Source organism: Dermochelys coriacea, chromosome 1 (genome assembly GCF_009764565.3).
Source record: "Dermochelys coriacea isolate rDerCor1 chromosome 1, rDerCor1.pri.v4, whole genome shotgun sequence".
In the NCBI taxonomy this organism is placed as follows: domain Eukaryota; kingdom Metazoa; phylum Chordata; order Testudines; family Dermochelyidae; genus Dermochelys; species Dermochelys coriacea.
This window is the reverse complement of record NC_050068.2, coordinates 225675240-225691861: the sequence shown is the minus strand read 5'-3', so window position 1 is coordinate 225691861 and position 16622 is coordinate 225675240. Positions and strand designations below refer to the sequence as shown.

The following is a 16622-nucleotide window of genomic DNA, read 5'->3' as shown; positions in this document are numbered from 1 at the left end:
CCCCTCTCCCCCGGCACAGCCGACACCCCATTGCACCCCCCCAGGGCAGCCCAGTCCCCTCCCCCGCCGCGCGTTTTATGTGGCGCCCAAATTCCTCCCTTTCCTGATCTGGGGCTAAGGGCCGGGCCGCCGGGGTCTCTGCCTTGGCCCGGCTGGTGGGGCCCATCGCATCGCCCCCCCCCGCAGGCGCTGTCCGGGCCGCAGGGGCAGGCGCAGGGCTCGTTGCTCGGCCAGCCCCTGCCTCCCCGAGGGGGATGCGGCGGGGCTCCCCGCCCGGGCTCTGCTGCAGCCGGCTGGGGGGCGGCGCCCTTAGGAGCCGCCCGTGCCCGGCCCCACCTGCTGGGGGCGGGCCCAACCCCGCGGCCCGAGGGGCAGAGAAGGAGCCGCTGTGGAACATGGTGCCGCTGAGAGACTGCAAGGTGAGCGGCCCGCGCGGTGCGATGGGCTGGGGGGGGGGGGAGGCGGACACTGGGGTCTCTTTCTTCCGGCTGCAAGCGGCGGGGCATCGCGCAACCCGGGCCCCGGCGCCCTGCGGAGCTTCGCCTTGCCCCGCCCCAGTTAGAAGCCCGCCCGGGCTGGCGTGACGGCCCCCCGCCCGCTACGCGCCGCCCGTCACCGCAGCCCCCCGTCTGCCTCCGCGCCCGGGTTAGCCCTTGTGCAAACAGTGGCGGGGGGCTTGCGGTGGGGACTCGAGGCTAAGGGTCGGGACTCCTGGGTCCCTTCCCCAGCGCTGTGTCATGCAGGGCACCTCAGTGTGCTGAACGTGGCCGGGGATCTGTGTCGCAGGGAGGCGGCAATTCTGAGTCGCGCGTGTGAAATGCTTTGAGAGCCTGGGTGGGAAATGTGTGGGGGTGAACTTTTGGCGGGGAAACGTTGGTCACCGGGCCCAACCCCGGGGGTTGGAGAGGAGCGTTCAACATGCAGCGTACAGGGCAAAGCTATTCGGTGACCTCAGAAAACATTGGCTGAAACTGCACTGCTCAGGGTTAACAAAGGAGCCCCTTGGGGCTGTTAGGTAAAATGAGCAGGTCATGGCACTCTTCTACATAAAAAGAAAAGGAGGACTTGTGGCACCTTAGAGACTAACAAATTTATTAGAGCATAAGCTTTCGTGAGCCACAGCTCACTTCATCCGATGCAACAGGGCTGCTACTCTGAAACCTCGCCTTACAGTGTGTAGGATAAAACCCATTGTTTCATGTTCTCTGTGTGTGTATATCAGTCTCCCCTCTGTTTTTTCCACCAAATGCATCCGATGAAATGAGCTGTGGCTCACGAAAGCTTATGCTCAAATAAATTTGTTAGCCTCTAAGGTGCCACAAGTACTCTTTTTCTTTTTGCGAATACAGACTAACACGGCTGCTACTCTGAAACCTGTCACTTCTACATAAAGGAACAGAAACTCCCCTTATTTCTCTCCTGCGTTTCCATAAACACGGAACTGCCCCTCACATTCCTTCAGTGCTAATCCATCTCTGTTTCTTAAAAGCCAGTGGACATTTACTTCATTTGTAACCACCTCCGATTCTGAAGGTTTAAAGGGCGAGATGCAAGGGCTAATTACCAATATTGGTCACACTTTTGTTTATTTTGCTCTTCTTTCTTTGCATGTCTCAGATTTCACATTATTCTTCTAAATGCAAGTTTCGCAGAGTTGTCCTTTGTTCAAGCTAGTACTTAACATTTATGAAAAGTAGCCAGTTGTTCATTAGAATCTGAGCATCTGGTCTCTAGATAAAGCTGTCGCTTGTGTAATTCAAAGTAAGCAGTAATCCTATAATCAGTTAAAATAGGGCAAATTGAACCTTTTTTGAAATTTGGAAAAAATGCTGTTAGGGAGGTCCTTTTCAGGAAATACTAAGGGGATCAGAAGCCTCCAGCATGATTCCCACTGTCTCCGCTACAGGCACAGCCTCATCAAGTTTTTTCTCTATTATATCTGCTACCCGTCAATTGGGGCCTTGCTGAGTTTCTTTCGTATGTCTTGTCTCTCCAAATTCGCTACTTTCTGAGATGCTTGATTGTGGATTAGGTCCCAGTGTCTTCGTGCTACTTTTAGGGCCCTGCAACCTTTATGCTGACTCTGGCTTGAAGTATTGCTATATCCTCAATCACTGCTTTGTTTAAAAAAAGTGAGCTTCAGAGTCAGTTATAGCTCCAAGTGGGGAAGGGAATATAAAGGGAAAGGGAAGACAAAGACTGCCATGCTGCTGCAGTCATGTATTAATGAACCGTGGAGACAGCTTCTCAAACAGTAGAAGGTATGGCTCCCATGCTGTAAACAGCTGAGCTGCTGAAAATCTGTTGCAGAGACATCAGCAAAGGTCCCTAGAGAGTCAGTTAGGAGTATGGGGGGAGAAGGAAAGGATCAAATACTTCACTCCCCTGCCCACACTAAAATCTCAGCTTAATAAGGAAAGGGGCAAGACCAGAACTGCAGCGCCTTGTCTCCCCCAAGAGCAGCACAGAGAATAGTCAGGCCCTCCTCCGCAAGTATAAATGGCCAGAAGGTTTGAGATGGGGGCTCTTTCATCCCTCGAGAGGTACATCAGTAGTTGTGGAAGAGGCACTTCCGATTTCACTGCAAGTGAAAGTTATGCATCCAGGCTCTAATAATCTTGACTTTCCCTGCTGCCTGTAGGGCCTCTCTGTCATTTTGGAGGCCTTTTGAAGCACCACAGGAAAGAGAGAGGAAGCAGAGGATTCATCTTCCCAAATCTTGCCCCCACGCCCCTTCCCCTCCTTTTCACTCCAGCTCCCAACAAAGTTTGTGGCTAGCAACACTTGGTACCTGCTTCTCCCCATAGGTACTATCTAACCAGTGGTTTTCAAACTGCGGGTCATGACCCAGTACTGGGTCGTGGCGGCTCTGGTCAACACACTGACTGGACCATTAAAAGTCCCGTCGGCAGTGCTGCCTGGTTAAGGCAGGCTAGTCCCTACCTGTTCTGACACTGCTCTGTGCCCCGGAAGCAGCCAGCAGCAGGTCCAGCTCCTAGGCAGAGGGGCCACAGGGCTCCGCACTCTGCACTCAGTACTTGCGGGCAAGAGGTTGCTTGCGCACCTTCACCCAGGAACCAGACCTGCTGCTGGCCACTTCCAGGGCGCAGCATGGTCTGCAATGCCAGAACAGTCAGGAAGCCTGCCTTAGCACCTCTGCTGTGCCACTGACCGGGAGCTGCGTCCCAATTCCCTGCCCCAGCACTGAGCCCCCTCCTGCACCCCAAACCCCTCATCCCTGGCCCCACCCCAGAGCCTGCACCCCCAGCCCAAAATTTTATTTTGCCACACATCCCTTTTTAAAGGGGTATATCTGAAGTGATGGGACTAGTATACTACTGAGGTTTAAAGAGAGAATGGTATTATGCAATTTCCCTTGTCTTTTTTTCTACCACTACTATTCCATTCTCTCTATCCCCATTAAGAGGATTCCTCAAACATAATTTTAATAGAGTAAAAGACTTACATGCTTCTCAAAATTTCCTGTAATTTTATAGGTAGATGAAATACTTGCCAGAAATCTACTCTTCTGGTTCTTAGAGCTCAGCTAACATGACATCTGGAAAATCAGTGTGTTCAATAAACAGTCTCGCTTTTTGTTTTTTATATAGGCTTGGCAGGATGCTGGACTTGTCCTATCCACCACTAGTAATGAGGCCTGCAAAATGTTTGATGCCTCGCTGACTCAGGTATGGGCTGATTTTTTTTCTGGGGGCCCCCAGTTGGCCGGGGCCCTTGGGCATGGGCCCCGTTGGCCCAGTGGCTAATCCACCACTGGATATGGCTGGGTTTTGAAAAAATGTGATTTGAAGGGACTTGCAAGTATAAAAATAGTGTTTGTTGCAGCTAATTTTAAATTGCTTATCCTCTTTATGGATCAAAAGGAGAGTCTGGTTAAAAAAAAATCCTATTTTAAAGAAACAGATTCCCTTATGTATTACTGATGTCATCTTAGGCCCTGTCTACCCTACAAACTTTGGTTGATGCAAGTTACGTTGCCAGAAAGCCACCACAGTTAGCATATCGTTCATGTGCATGCATATTTGGCTACTTGCGTTGGTACTGCGAATACTCACCTTGTATTGTTGCACAGTGTGGTAATGTAACCCAATGTGCAACCAGCTACTGTCCAGCACACAGTCTTTTGGGAAATTTTCGCAATGCATTGTGGGGTAGAAACAAGTCATGCCTGGGGTGACGGGGAACAAGGGGTCAAGTTCCCATCATGCACATTTCTCCATCACATAATGCCATCCATATCCCATCATTTTCACGCCTTTTTTAAAATCTCAGAAACCCACGTGGCACTTTTCGGTATCTGCTGTCTCCGACAGAAGCATGGAGACCCCAGAGTTCTGCACTATTGTTATGAACATTGCAACCACAGGACAAACAGTCCTCCAGTATTTGCGGAGCTGTGGGAAGAACTGTAACAGGAAGGGATATGACAGTTTCTTTGAGGACAGATTGCTGAGATATATAGTGAAAAACAATTCAAGGTTGTTGGTGGCATTCATGGAGCATCTGCCGATGATATAGTGCCACTTCTGGACCTAAGAAATGAGCACTGATTGGTGGGATCACATCATAATGCAGGTTTGGGATGACAAATGCAGGTTTGGCTGCAGAACTTTTGGATTTAAAAGGCCTCATCCCTACATTTGTGTGCTGAGCTTGCCCCATCCCTCCAGTGCAGGGTCACCAGAGTGAGAACTGTGCTGACAGTGGATCAGGAAGTGCACTGTGGAAGCTTGCAGTGCTGGATTGCTACCAGTCTGTGGGCAAAATCCACAGTGGGTGCTGTTGTCATACAAGTGTGCAGGGCCATTAATCATCTCCTGTTACTCAGGATTGTGACTCTTGGCAATGTGCAGGAGATAGTTGATGGATTTTCAGTAGTGGGGTTCCTGAACTGTGCTGGGGTGATAGCATGCACATCCCTATTTTGGCACCAACCCACCTTGCCACAGACTACATCAATAGAAGGGACTACTTTTCTGTGGTTGTACAATCGGTGGATCACTGGGAATGCTTTGCTGAGATCAATGTGGGCTGGTCCAGGAAGGTATGTGATGCTGACATCTTTAAGAACATAGGACTGTTTAGAAAGGTGGAAGCAGGACTTTCTTTCCTGACTGGCAGATTACTGTTGGCGATGTTGAAATGCCAGTAGTGATATTGAGGGACCCAGCCCTACTCTTTGCTTCCCTGGCTCATGAAGCCACTCTCTCAACACCTTGACAGCACCAAGGAAAGATTCAATTACCAGTTCAGCAGGTGCAGAATGACAGTTCAAGATGCTTTTGGTAGATATAAGGGACAATGGTGGGGTTATTCAGAAGATTAGATTTCAGTGAGAAAAATATCCCAAAGATTATAGCTGCCTATTGTGGTTGAATAATATGTGCGAGGCAAAGGGGGAAATGTTGTAGCCAGGGCGGAGGTGTAGTGGCTGTCTGCTGGTTTGAACAACCAGAAACAAGGAACAGCTCAGTGCAGAGCTATGCAGCTGAGGAAGGCCTTGAAAAAGCTCTTTAATAGTCAACCACAGTAATGTGGTATGGTGGACTATGCTTTACCTGACCCCAAAGTTTTGGGGGGCTGTTAAGAATTGTGTAGTGCTTGGTGTACATTTCTGCATATCACACTGTCTTTTAATGCACCTGTGAATTATGCAGTGCTTGCTGTACATTTATAATTATTTACATTGTGTTTTTACTGATCCTGTGAGTTCAGTGGTTCTATACAATTACAAGCAATGAGTGCTCTGAGTAGTGCTAGGCATTCTGCAGTATATGTTCTGAAATAATAAAGATGAATTTATTCCAAAAAATAGAAATTTATTGCATACCAAAAACAGTGAAAAATAATGTGCAATTAAAAAACAAGTATAATACAAACTTCTAAAATAAATTAATGGAACTTTAAAACTAGAAAGGTAGAAAACATTTCTGTCCATTTCAATCCTTTTTGGCTACATCCCCCCCCCCCCCCATTGCTAACCCTACATAAGAATGAAAAGCAAAAGCAATACAAACAGAAGTAGAGCTGATACCTCTTCTCATACAAGTAAAACATCTGAAAAGTTGACATCTGTGTCCTGCTAACTGGGGTTGGGCCAGGTGCTATCTTCACATTTTAACATGTAAGGAAAAATGATGCACATACTTGAGTTCTTACCCATACTCAGCTGGTAGGACTGGCTTGACTATGGTGGAGTCTCAAAAAGATCCTAGCTCATGGCATAATTGGATCCCCTCCTCCTCCTCCTTGCTGTTCGTGGCAGGGGCCTGTGTCTCAGACGCCTCAAAAGTATCCACAGTGGTCTACTGGGTGCTGGTGGCCACCAAGTATGGCATGCAGCTCATTTAAAAAGTGCCAGGTCTGCGGCTCGACACCAGATAGATTGTTGGTTTCCTTGGTCTTGTCATACACTTGCCACAGTTCCTTCACTTTCACATGGCAGTGCTGCTGATCCTTGTCAGACCTCTTCACTTTCCTGTGCAATCTCTTCATAAATGTCGATGTTTCTACGACAGATCCATAGTTGTGCCTGCACAGCCTCCCCTTCCCTCAGGCTCGAGATCCAACACATCCTCCCTACTCTAGGCAGTAGCACATCTAGCGTGTGGCACCAGCATGGTCATTTGGGCAGTTGCATGCAACAAGGGAGAGATGCTAGATGTACTCACCGGCTGGTCAATCAGGAAAAGGCATTTCAAAAATACATGGAGGTTTTAAAGGGTGGCTTCCAGTCTCCATGATTCCTGAGCAATGGTGTTCACAATTGTGACCAGAGCTGTCATTGTTGGACATTATGAGATAGCTGCTGAGGACTGTTAAGGTTGATGTAAGTCACACACTGTCCACATTTGCACTGCATAAGCCTCAGTAGGTTGATCATGGCACAATACCTTTCAGGAGGTGGTGTTACTATTTTGCTGTAACAGGGATAGGCACCCCTGCTTATGTTGGCCGGAGACAAATTTGAGTATAGACACATGCACGAATAGGTCGACACAAGGTAGCTTACAACCTAACTTTGTAGTGTAGACCAGGCCAGAGATGATTACTTCTGAAAAAATTTAAAGTCTCACTGTTTACCATTGATCTTGTTTACTTTTGAATTTCACTCAGCTGGGATCATGGGGGAAAAAACCTTAGTTTCATTTGGTTTCTAGTCAGTTTCACACTCTATTTTACAGTATGCTACATGGACCAATGATAAGAGTCTAGGGGGCATTGAAGGATCTCTCTCCAAGTTACATGCAGCAGATCCAACTTTTAGTAAGTATAACTTTTTAATTGCTGGATATACAGTACAGTAGTTGTATATGGTTAATTTATTTCATACACACAAGCTGAAGGGCTGGGTTAGTATAAGATTGATAGTTTTCATTTATAACTCTTTTAGACAGCCTTTTTTCTTCCCTTGAGTATGATCATTTTTAAAAAGCAAATATGAGAAATAGTAAATAGCTAGAAAAATTGATATCCTATGAACTAAGAAATGTCACAACTAAAAAGAAAAATTCTTAGCTGTCCCAGGAACTTGGTGGTATATGTTGAAATGAAGGAGAATTTGGTATTAGAGCTCAGCCTTATTGTGGAAGGAATATGGTTAGGCCTTTAAAGGGACTGGAAGAGACAAACCTTGCTATGCACGCTTCTCCTTTTGGCATATGAGCATGATATGATTAATGAAAGGAAGTTTCCACTTGCCAGGGAAAAAGCATATGGAGGGGAAAGTGATGAATCTCAAATCGAAGGCATTGATGTAAGGATATCTTCTGATGCTAGACTAGAACATGAGGGCTGAGACTTGCTGGCATTTATTTTATTTTAGCTAATTAAACAGAATAAATTCAACTTTTAAAGTACACTTCATTTAAAGCTATCATCATTTGTTTTACACCTTCCTGCACTGTATCAAGATGTTTTTGGCATCTTTGTACATATATAAAACAAATATGGCTTTACTCTGTTGGGCAGTGTGTGTGAACATTATATCTGTGTAGAAATAACGAGACAGGGAATGTACCAGGAGTTAATAAACCACTGGGGGAGAGGTAGATAGATGCACCAAGTACCTGCCAGTTGCAAAATAGCAACTTTAATTCTGCAGGTGTTTGGCTTTGCCAAATTTTAAAGACTTGTCTCCGGAAAGGAATGCTAGGGACAAAATTCCTGTATCGAGACAGCCTTACCCTGGGGAGAGGTAGTTGGACCTATGCAGCCCCAAAGGAATGTGCTTCTCTGTGAGTATGTCTACGCTGCAGTGGGGAGCATGCTTCCCAGTTTGAGTGAACAGGCATGTAGTAGCTCTGCTCGACTTACCATGCTAAAAATAGCAGTGTAGCTGGGTGTAGCACGAGTGGCGGCTCAGGCTAGCTGCCCAGGTATGTACCCACAGTGTCCAGATGGGTTTGTATTCAGATAGCTAGTCTGAGCTGCCGCCTGTGCTACCCCCAGCTTTACTGCTATTTTTAGGGCACTAGCTCAAGCAGAGCTAGTGTGTATCTGTCTACCTGAGCTGGGAAGCACTCTTCCAACTGCAACGTAAATGCTCCATGTGTGTTAGATATCACAGCCAATGAAAGTAGCTTTATGGCCCTGAGCCACCTTATGCCCCATCTTCTTGCTCCACCTCTCTTAATCCTTTTGCACATCTGCTTTTCCTCTTTTCATTGTCCATGATATTACATTCCTATTGTTGCTCTTTTTAGAAATAAAGTCACTCTTAGACGAGCCTTGCACATAGATAGTGTGTTCTCCACCCCTGCTATTCCCAGGTTGGGCACACTGTTAATTCTTTTCTGTTGCTGCCTTTGGCCTGTCCGAAAATAGTTTCTGTGATCTTTATTCCATCCTGTTGTACATGGTTCATTATAGAGTACAGCGAGAAATTAGGATCACAGGCTCTGCTAAAGAGAGGACAGAGGCAGCATTGGTTAACTGCTCCTAATAACAAAGTGGTTGTTTGGGAGGGATGAGGGATGTTAAAGAAGAATTTGAAAATAAAAGATTTGCTTAAAAGGAAAATTTTAGTTTTCTGCTCGTAACTTCGGCCTGGTCTATGCTAGGAAATTAGATCGGTATAACTACATCACTCAGGGCTGTGAAAAATCCACACAGCAAGCAACTCAGTTAAACCTGCCTAACCCCCGGTATAGGTGGCTCTAGATCGACTGGAGAATTCTTCACCAACCTAGCTACCACCTCTTGCAGAGGTGGATTACCTATGCTGATGGGAAAACCCCTCCCATCGGTGTAGGTAGTGTCTTCACTGAAGTGCTACATGTCCTTAATATATGGTTGATCCTTAGCTGCCTGGGCTTTCTGTGGGATCCTAATCAGTCTCTAGCATTACTACCATCTACTACCTCTGGCTCTAATTTAAACTTCTCAATAGTTCAGCCTAGAGCTTCTCCACCTGCTAAATTACCTGTAGGGTCTAAATTTTTCCATGCTGCTTTCTTCAGCGATGGGACACGTGATTGCTAATGGCTTGGTTCTGATTGGCACTGGGAGTTCAGTGCGGTTAAACAAAGAGCTGGACAGTGCGATGAAAAAGATGATGGAACTCTCAGAATCGCAACCACTGACTGAGAGGGAGAAGCTACATGTATCTGCACTAGACATGTTTGCCATTGGGTAAGCGGTTGTTTTTTAGGGGAGGGGTAGAGAGGGTTTGGTTTTATCATTCAGACTATATACAGCGTGGATGCATGTTGCCCTTTCTGTTCACATTTTTACTGTTATGTTAGCATCTTTCTTTCCACTTAAATGATTGCTTAAATGCTTAATCTAGAATGGAAAGCAGTGCCACTCAGTAGTACAGCTGGCAAGAGATATTGTCTGCTTTTATCTTGGAGATTCACCATAGGTTACTGTCACAGTGGCACATAGAAACTGGATCTTAAGTTTAGTTTTCCCAAACTATATGCATCTAATTAGCTAACAATCCTATAATGAAAAATATTTCTATCATGCCAGTATGTTATATGTAATTAGTTTAAAGTCTTCTGTATTTTAAAACCTACCAATAATTCCATTATTGGAATAACGATTTAAAACTAAAACCACTCAAGAGGCTAAATCTTTGGCCATTCTAAACATTGAGCCTAACTTCCCACAGACTTGGACTGTAGAAGCAAAAATACAAGCAGCCTTGTCTTATTGTTCCACTTATAGACTCTGCTACCTCTAAAAAGGTGAGACGATATACAAGGTGTTGTAAGCCCTCCAAGAAAATGCGGACTTTGGGGAATTGAATGTTTACAGGAATATATTGAGCTTGTGTATTCTCTAGACAATATCAAACACTATTAATTTTTGTTATTTTTATCCACATCGGAGATATTAGCAGTAAAAGTATTTGATAACAAAGGTAAGAAATGAGATAATTAAAGCTCTGACCCATGGTGTTTGATTTGCATGGTGCCCCAATACTTGTGTGGAGCCACATTGATTTTAGTGAGGCTCTCTGCAGAGGTAATGGTCTTCCCACATAGATCAAAATGTTGAATCAGAGCCTAAAAGGCACTCCCGCCCCTCCCCCCATTGCAGTGTGTTACTAATAACAAACAAAGAATACCATACACATGTTGTCTAGAAAGTGTTCAGCTGTCTTCATGGTGCAATCATGTATACTAAGAATTAAGAAGTATTCTTGCAAGCTAGGGAATTGTCAGTAGATTTCCCACTTGCCACAGTAGTATAAATTTAGAAATAATATTAGATTCAGGCAGTTTGGTCATGCTGGCCCTGTCAATGATTAATATGTGCTTTTCTCTCTAGGCGTCTTCCTAAAGCTTGTGACATATGGGATAAGATTCTGCAGGACCATCCAACTGACATGCTAGCTCTAAAATTTGCTCATGACACTTATTTTTATTTGGGATATCGAACACAGATGCGAGACTCTGTTGCCCGCGTATATCCTTACTGGACACCTGATATTCCACTGAGTAGGTATGCAAGATTTGATCTTCAGATGATGTCTATGGATCTCTACTTCTGGTGTGCATGTGCTTTGTATGCATAAATTCAGATGTCTCTGGTCAGCAATGTCTGTAGGGGCAGCACACAAACCCTGATTCTCCCTGTAATCTCTGTCTCAGGACAGATAAGAGAGTTCTAAATAACCACCCTGGCTTTAAAAATATGTACGTTAAGAATTAACATCTCTTCTTGCTTTCTTACTGACCCACTGTTCAGTTGTTTTTAACTGAGCTGTTCCTTTGAATGTCCTCCATGTTTTCCCACTCATGGGATGTGCCAGCTGGTACAGTCTAGATGGTGAAACCTTCTCATAGCATTTCCAGATAGAACCACTCGTGTGCCCTTCCTCTCCCTCCCCTCAGCGTTCCCAAACGTTCTGAGGGTGAGGCTATAAAAGGATGCATGGTGTGTCGTGCTGTCTCAGTTCCTTCCAACTGTAGCAACAGAAGGACATGAACCTCTTCAGATTCTTTGTATCCACAGCTCGCTAACTAGTTTCCTAGCTTCGTTTAGTTACTGTTTTTTCCAATGAAGTGGGCTGTAGCTCACGAAAGTTTATGCTCTAATAAATTTTTTAGTCTCTACGGTGCCACAAGTACTCCTTTTCTTTTTTAGGGAGTTAGTCTTAGATTAGGTTAGGGTAAATTTATAAATTTTCTGTAAATTGTTGGTATAATCCTAGATATGTCTTTGGTGCCATCTACTAGTTCTATAGCAGGTCAGAAGCTAAAGAGGCTTCCATTGACTTCATTGGGGTCAGGTAAATTGCAGGACTTCAGAAGAGGGAAGCAGAGCTGAGGGGGAAATGTAGCTCTGTGATACAATTGTAATTTTTATCCAATAGAAAAGCAATAGTACTCTATATCTTACAAAGGTCTGTGTGATTTCATAGTTGGCACAACACATGAATATATGTCTTCTCAGTGTTTGCTGGGAAAGAGAAAGTTGGTCATTTCCTGCATGTGCTAATTTTTGTAGGGGAAAACGATTAGATTCTGCAATCTTTTTCCTTCTTCCACTATTTGGTATTACTACTAACAGTGTAAGAGTTATTTTGTATTAAATTATTTTAATGTGTTTTGCAATATTAGCTTTATCTGCCTAGTGCTAAATGGGTTTTTCTTGTTGTTTAGCTATGTGAAAGGCATTTTTTCTTTTGGACTGATGGAAACTAACTTGTTTGATCATGCTGAAAAGCTCGCCAGTGAGGTAAGCTGGACATCATTGGTACTAAAAGGTTTTAAATTCTTAATCTTATTTAGTATGCAAATGTTTTTTTGAGAGAGATGGCTTATGACCATTTAAAATTAATTAAAGAAAAGTAAGCAACTGTACTGAAATTCATAACTATTCATGTGCTACATCCTCATAATAATAACTTTGCCATTATAGGTGTTACCTTTTAAGAACTCAGAAAAGGGGATTTCCCCTTTTTTCTTCAGTTTTTGCTGGGTTTTTTTAATTCAAGATTGGTGGGGGAGGGGAAGAATGAGAGGAGATCAGAAAGAATCTTGCTACGCAAGCTGGAGAGAATAAAATTGAAACTTGTCATTGAGAAATGCAGCATATATGAGACCTGTGTCCACCTGCCATCAAATCTTGGTGAAGGTCACAGAATATCAGCAGTGCAGTAGGTTAACCTGATGACCAACTTGTATAATGCCCTTGTAAATTGACTACACCTCATTCATGCTTTATAAAGATGATCTTATTACCGTATTTGCAGTGGGAATGAAAAGCTGGCAACATATCCATATGACAAAGGTCCCCTGTAATTTGGGAAAGCTATGTAAAGTATAGCACAAATAGAGTCAGTTGACACCTTGTTGTATTTTCAAAGGTTCATTTTTTTCCCAAACTGCTTTTACACATCAGATTGCTGAAAGTAATAACAAAAATTTTATTTTTCATTAAATTGTCATCAATTGAAAGTGGGAAAAAATTCTATAGATGAGTGGGAATTGTTGGAATGGTAAAGATACATCTATCTGATATTCAGAACCTTAGCGGAGCCTTTGTTCTTGGAATAGGAAAAGTGGTTAACTGCAAGGAATTGGATTATTATTTTATTTTAAAGCAAGTAATCAGCTTATATGCTCCCCATATGGATGGTGTGGGGATAAATCATGGCTTTGTGCTGGCCATGTAACTTTTCTGAGGCAGAAGTGTAAGGAGAGTTTGTAGAATGAAGTATAAAGTGGTGGTCTTGATTAAGGCCTTCATTCTCTAAAACTACTTTGTAACTTTTAGTCATTGTTAAGCAGATGCCAACAAGTGAACTCCAGTAAACATTTTTCGCCTTTCTGCTGAAACAGTCTCACAGGATATGATTGAAGTTATTAGCAAAGATATACTTAATATCTACTGTACCTTAATATCTACTGAAGAAAATAGTCTTCAATTTCTGTACTAATGACAGTATGTACAGCTATTTGTAATCTACCCAGTACACATCATGGTTTTTTCTCTTTTCCCATCAGGCTTTAGCTATAAACCAATCAGATGCATGGTCTGTCCATACCATAGCACACATAAATGAAATGAAAGCAGACCTGAAGAATGGGTTGACATTTTTGAAGCAAACTGAAAACAACTGGAAGGTAAATTTCCCTAACAGTTCCTCTGAAATAGCTGGCTGTGGGGTTTTTCCCCTCCCACTAAATACTAGGGATTCCTTTTTACGTGCTTTTCATCAGATCTAGTACAAAATGCAAAGGAATACTTTCACAAAGAAGAGGATGCTGCTGCTCCAGTGTGGAACCTTTGTTCATGGCACTTGGGAAACAAGCAGAAAATGCAATCACGGTTCCATGTTTCAGAAATTCACTCTGGGTATTAGTCATGAAAAAATTAGCTTCAGCGCTTGTGGCTGGGATTGGTAATGCATAATTTTAAAAAAAATTAGCTACCCCTCCTCCCTCGATATTTCTATGTTCATGACCCGGATAAAGACACTTAAAGGAAATAGATGAAATCCTGGCCTGTTTGAAGTCAATACAAGTTTTGCCATTGACCTCTGTGGAAGTCAAGATTTCCGATATGCCTAAGAGAATGGACAATTATTTATCTGTAATTCTACTTCCCTGAAGGCACCATTCACAGAGGATTCTCACTCCTGATTTAGCCCTAACAGAAAACCAACTTAGTGCTAGGGAGCACTAATTCAGGAGTAAGAATCCTGTGTCAGATGTTGCCAGAAAACAAAAACTGAGAACCACTTTTTCATTATAAAGATTTCTAACTCAGCCATTCACAATTTGTCCTGAGATGAAACATTGCAGACAAGGGGCCAAATTCTCCTCTTTCACACCAGTGTAAATCTGAGAGTTTGTCTGCATGGGGAGCTCAGAAAAATTAATCTGCATTAACTAAAGGTGTGAATTTAAAATAGATTAGCTAAACTGCATTAATTCAGTGTATGGACACTCTCAAAGTGGTCTTAATTTTGTTTAGTTGAATTCACTTTTGAATTCTTTTGCCATTGTCTTCAGTGGGGTCAGCATTTCTATTCTCTCCTCAATTAATCTTATTTTACCTAGAAATATTGTGGTAAATCCTGGTTTTCAACCAGTGTCTGATTTTACATATAAAATGTTTTACAATTCATAAGCACAAGATTAGTTAGACATTTTAAGTCTTAAAGAGACATGGCCAATGTTGGTAAGTCAAACATTTTACATCCCACTTGTGATTTGGACCTTGAGTATTGACCGCCCTGCATCTTTAAGCAGAGGGATGTTTGGCTGGCAGGCTGAGTGAAGGGAATAGTACTTTATGTCTGAGGGTATGTCTACACTAGGAAATTAGGTCAAATTTATAGAAGTCGGTTTTGTAGAAAGCGTTTTTATACAGTCGAGTGTGTGTGTCCCCACACAAATGCTCTAAGTGCATGTAGTCGGCGGAGTGTGTCCACAATAACGAGGCAACCGTTGACTTCCGGAGCTTTGCACTGTGGGTAGCTTTCTTGCAGTCTCCACCGCCCATTAGAATTCTGGGTAGAAATCCCAGTGCCTGATGGGGCTAAAACATTGTCGCGGGTGGTTCTGGGTACATATCGTCAGGCCCCCGTTCCCTACCTCCCTCCGTAAAAGCAAGGGCAGACAATCGTTTTGCGCCTTTTTTCTTGAGTTACCTGTGCTAACCGTCACCGTATGTCTCCTGGGTGCTGGCGGACGTGGTACTGCATTGCTACACAGCAGCAGTTTATTGCCTTTTGGCAGCAGACAGTGCAGTATGACTGGTAGCCGTCGTCGACGTAGTCCTGGGTGTTCTTTTAACCAGGCACCTGGGCAAACATGGGAGTGACTCAGCCATGTCATTTGCCTTGTTTCGTCTCATGGCGATTGAGTCCTACCATCAGCGCACTGTCTTTTAATCTGCAGCTAGCAGAAGATGATGGCCAGCAGTCATACTGCACCGTCTACTGCCGAGCACCCAGGAGGTGACGATGGCTAGCGGTCGTACTGCACAGTCTGCTGCCAGCATGATGTATAAAGATAGATGAAGTGGCTCAAAACAAGAAAAAGACCAGATTTGTTTTGTATTCATTTTCTCCTCCCTCCGTGAAATCAATGGCCTGCTAAACCCACTTTTGAGTTCTATGCTTGAGGGAGCCATTCAGTTTCTCGCAAAGCCACCCCCTTTGTTGATTTTAATTTCCTGTAAGCCAACCCTGTAAGCCATGTCGTCAGTCGCCCCTCCCTCCGTCAGAGCAACAGCAAACTATTGTTCCACGGCTTTTTTCTGTGCAGACGCCATACCGCAAGCATGGAGCCCGCTCAGATCACTTTTGCAATTAGGAGCACATTAAACACCACACGCATTATCCAGCAGTATATGCAGCACCAGAACCTGGCAAAGCGAAACCGGGCGAGTAGGCAACGTCAGCGCGGTTACAAGAGTGATGAGGACATGGACACAGACTTCTCTCAAAGCACGTGCCCTGGCAATGTGGGCATCATGGTGCTAATGGGGCAGGCTCATGCGGTGGAATGCTGATTCTGGACCTGGGAAACAAGCACAGACTGGTGGGACCGCATAGTGCTGCAGGTCTGGGCCTATTCCCAGTGGCTGCAAAACTTTTGCATGCGTAAGGGCACTTCCATGGAACTTTGTGACTTGCTTTCCCCTGCCCTGAGGCACAAGAATACCAAGATGATAGCAGCCTTCACAGTTGAGAAGTGAGTGGCAATAGTCCTGTGGAAGCTTGCAACGCCAGACAGCTACCGGTCAGTCGAGAATCAATTTGGAATGGGCAAATCTACTATGGGGGCTGCTGTGATGGAAGTAGCCAACGCAATCAAAGATCTGCTGATATCGAGGGTAGTGACCCTGGGAAATGTGCAGGTCATAGTGGATGGCTTTGCTGCAATAGGATTCCCTAACTGTGGTGGGGTGATAGACGAAACCCATATCCCTATCTTGGCACCGGAGCACCAAGCCGACGAGTACATAAACCTCAAGGGGTACTTTTCAATAGTGCAGCAAGCACTGGTGGATCACAAGGGACGTTTCACCAACATCAACGTGGGATGGCTGGGAAAGGTACATGACGCTCGCATCTTCAGGAACTCTGGTCTGTTTCAAAAGCTGCAGGAAGGGACTTTCTTCCCAGACCA

The 16622-nt window shown here is 44.3% G+C and overlaps 1 protein-coding gene across 1 annotated transcript in view; it reads left to right on the top strand.

Moving 5' to 3' along the window:
* Window positions 1-239: 239 nt before the first annotated feature.
* The window catches only part of TTC38 (tetratricopeptide repeat domain 38), a 50622-nt gene continuing 34239 nt past the window's right edge, over window positions 240-16622 (top strand). The window contains exons 1-7 of the mRNA XM_038399325.2: window positions 240-419; window positions 3612-3689; window positions 7206-7287; window positions 9483-9654; window positions 10801-10974; window positions 12138-12213; window positions 13485-13604. Coding sequence (XP_038255253.1) covers window positions 255-419; window positions 3612-3689; window positions 7206-7287; window positions 9483-9654; window positions 10801-10974; window positions 12138-12213; window positions 13485-13604 — 867 coding nt within the window. The 5' untranslated portion in view covers window positions 240-254. The remainder of the gene's footprint in view (window positions 420-3611; window positions 3690-7205; window positions 7288-9482; window positions 9655-10800; window positions 10975-12137; window positions 12214-13484; window positions 13605-16622) is intronic.